The sequence below is a fragment of the Sinocyclocheilus grahami genome, unplaced genomic scaffold (genome assembly GCF_001515645.1).
Source record: "Sinocyclocheilus grahami isolate Dianchi unplaced genomic scaffold, SAMN03320097.WGS_v1.1 scaffold1641.1, whole genome shotgun sequence".
Taxonomy (NCBI): Eukaryota; Metazoa; Chordata; class Actinopteri; order Cypriniformes; family Cyprinidae; genus Sinocyclocheilus; species Sinocyclocheilus grahami.
In genome coordinates, this window is record NW_015506820.1 from 1 (window position 1) to 1,970 (window position 1,970).

The following is a 1,970-nucleotide window of genomic DNA, read 5'->3' on the forward strand; positions in this document are numbered from 1 at the left end:
GTGTGTGTGTGTGTGTGAGAGAGGGCTTGGGAAAGGGACCACAGAAAAAAACTACATGTCTGTAAACGAGGGGTGCAACTTGTCACCCAAAAATGAGGACCTTTTCATCCTTTATTTTAGTGTTGAGCTTCTATCTGTGGTCCATTAAATGGAAATTCCTGCTCAGAGATTGTTCCATTATTATGCCATATTTCCAAAACACTTCATACTTCTTGTGCAAGGGTGTTTCAGTTTGGCTTGCTGCTTCCTACACATGTTAAACAGTTCTTCTCATCTTTTTCTTAGTTTTTTTCCCCCTTTCATTTTCCAGAAGAAGCTTGTTCACGTTTTACTGGTTTTAACCACTGCAGCCCTGGTTTTAAGTTACTCAAGTGGACTGCACACATCACCATGTTATTAACTATACCCAACTATACATTTTAATAAAGACAATTTCAAGGCCACCGTTTGTGTCTGTCTCCACAGTTTAGAGCAATAGGTCTCCTTATGATGGACTCTAAGAACAAATCTACCTTTCCTGATACACAAAAATCTGTTGCACATGGTGATCAGTGTTTATACATTCATAGTTTTTAGTAACATTTGTGGGTTGCATAAAAGGTTGAAGTGGATTTAAAAATGTGTGCATGTAACAAAGTACTAAGTGTTGGTGTTTGTTAGTTAATCAGTGTCGACCAACCAAAGTGAATTACTACATTTACAGTCCCCTGGAACAGTCTGCTGATAAATGTCTTGCTCAAGGGCACAAGAGGTGATAGAGGAAATTTCTAGCTCACGGTTTGAACCTAGGACGTTCAGGTTGCTATTCTACAACCACTACATTTGGTGCAAGAATCTCTATAAAAGAGTGTGCATGCTGTTTTGTGTGTTTTCATTCTCTTAAAAGATGGGAAAAAATTTGTGTTTTCAGAGCTGCAGCCCAGATCAATATCATTTAGGTCAGACCCCTCAAAACCAAGACCGCTGAAGTGAAACCTCTGAAACCAAAAAAGTTGGTCTTAACTGACATCATATCGCCATGACAAAGCCCTGCAGCAAAAACTATCACAGGTTTGTTCCTTCAAACCCTACAGATATGAAATAGAGTGACTACATTACTGTAATGAAACATCTTTGGACTTAAAAACGCAGCTCATTCAAGAACAAAAGGCAAAACCCTACAGCGTAGATCAAATGTGCTGGTCCAGACAGAAAAACCAAAACCAGATGATCAAGACTCCTGCTCTGATTTCTGTGAATGTGTAAGTCTGTATTTGTGTGAGGAATTGAATGTAGTTATCACAGGATTTTGATTCCATACAGTATAGAGCAGGAGTTGGCACATGCCCAGTGAATCATTTGATGACATATATTCCAGTTCTGTAGACTTTGACAAAACAATTAAGTGTCTGGTTACCAAGGTCATGGGGAAGAGTGAGGGATGAGAATGAAGCCTGCATGGTAAGCCAGGTTGTGGAGAACTGGGAAAGAAAAAAAAATCAGTAGCACTTTTGCTGTGATGGGAGCTCACTCCAGACCAAAGGTGCTGGTCTCCTCCACAGCAGTGAGCATCTTCTCATAGAGCATGGAGAAGGAGGGGTAGGGAGGGAGATCCAGACGGTTAAAGCAGGTGTGAGCCCTACACCAACATATAAAGACAATGTGGTATTAGCTGATTGATAATCAGTATGGGTTAACACATAAAAGTTACTGTAATATCCTTGTGTGAGACACTACACATAAAAAAAGCTCAGAAATACCGTGGGAGGGAGGACACTTTGCCCCATTTCTCCACACAGAATCGACGTGGACCATTGCTGCCCCGCAGAGAGGCAAAACCCTCATAGGGAATGCTGGAAGTACCTGTAACAAACTGGAAAAAAGCAAAGTACATGTTGACTTGGCTAATTTCAGTCAGTGAGATGCTCTCAAGGCTGCATTTATTTAAGTTATATTTATGGGCTTTTTGTGCCTTTTATTTTGAGAGGACA

General features: G+C 40.5%; 1 protein-coding gene across 1 annotated transcript in view; it reads right to left on the reverse strand.

Annotated features, from left to right (window-relative positions):
- Positions 1 to 326: 326 nt before the first annotated feature.
- Positions 327 to 1,970, reverse strand: part of LOC107571717 (E3 ubiquitin-protein ligase HECW2-like) — a 21,405-nt gene continuing 19,761 nt past the window's right edge. The window contains exons 24-25 of the mRNA XM_016258053.1: positions 1,740 to 1,852; positions 327 to 1,618 (exon numbers count right to left, since the gene is read on the reverse strand). Of these exons, the coding sequence (XP_016113539.1) occupies positions 1,507 to 1,618; positions 1,740 to 1,852 (225 nt within the window). The 3' untranslated portion in view covers positions 327 to 1,506. The remainder of the gene's footprint in view (positions 1,619 to 1,739; positions 1,853 to 1,970) is intronic.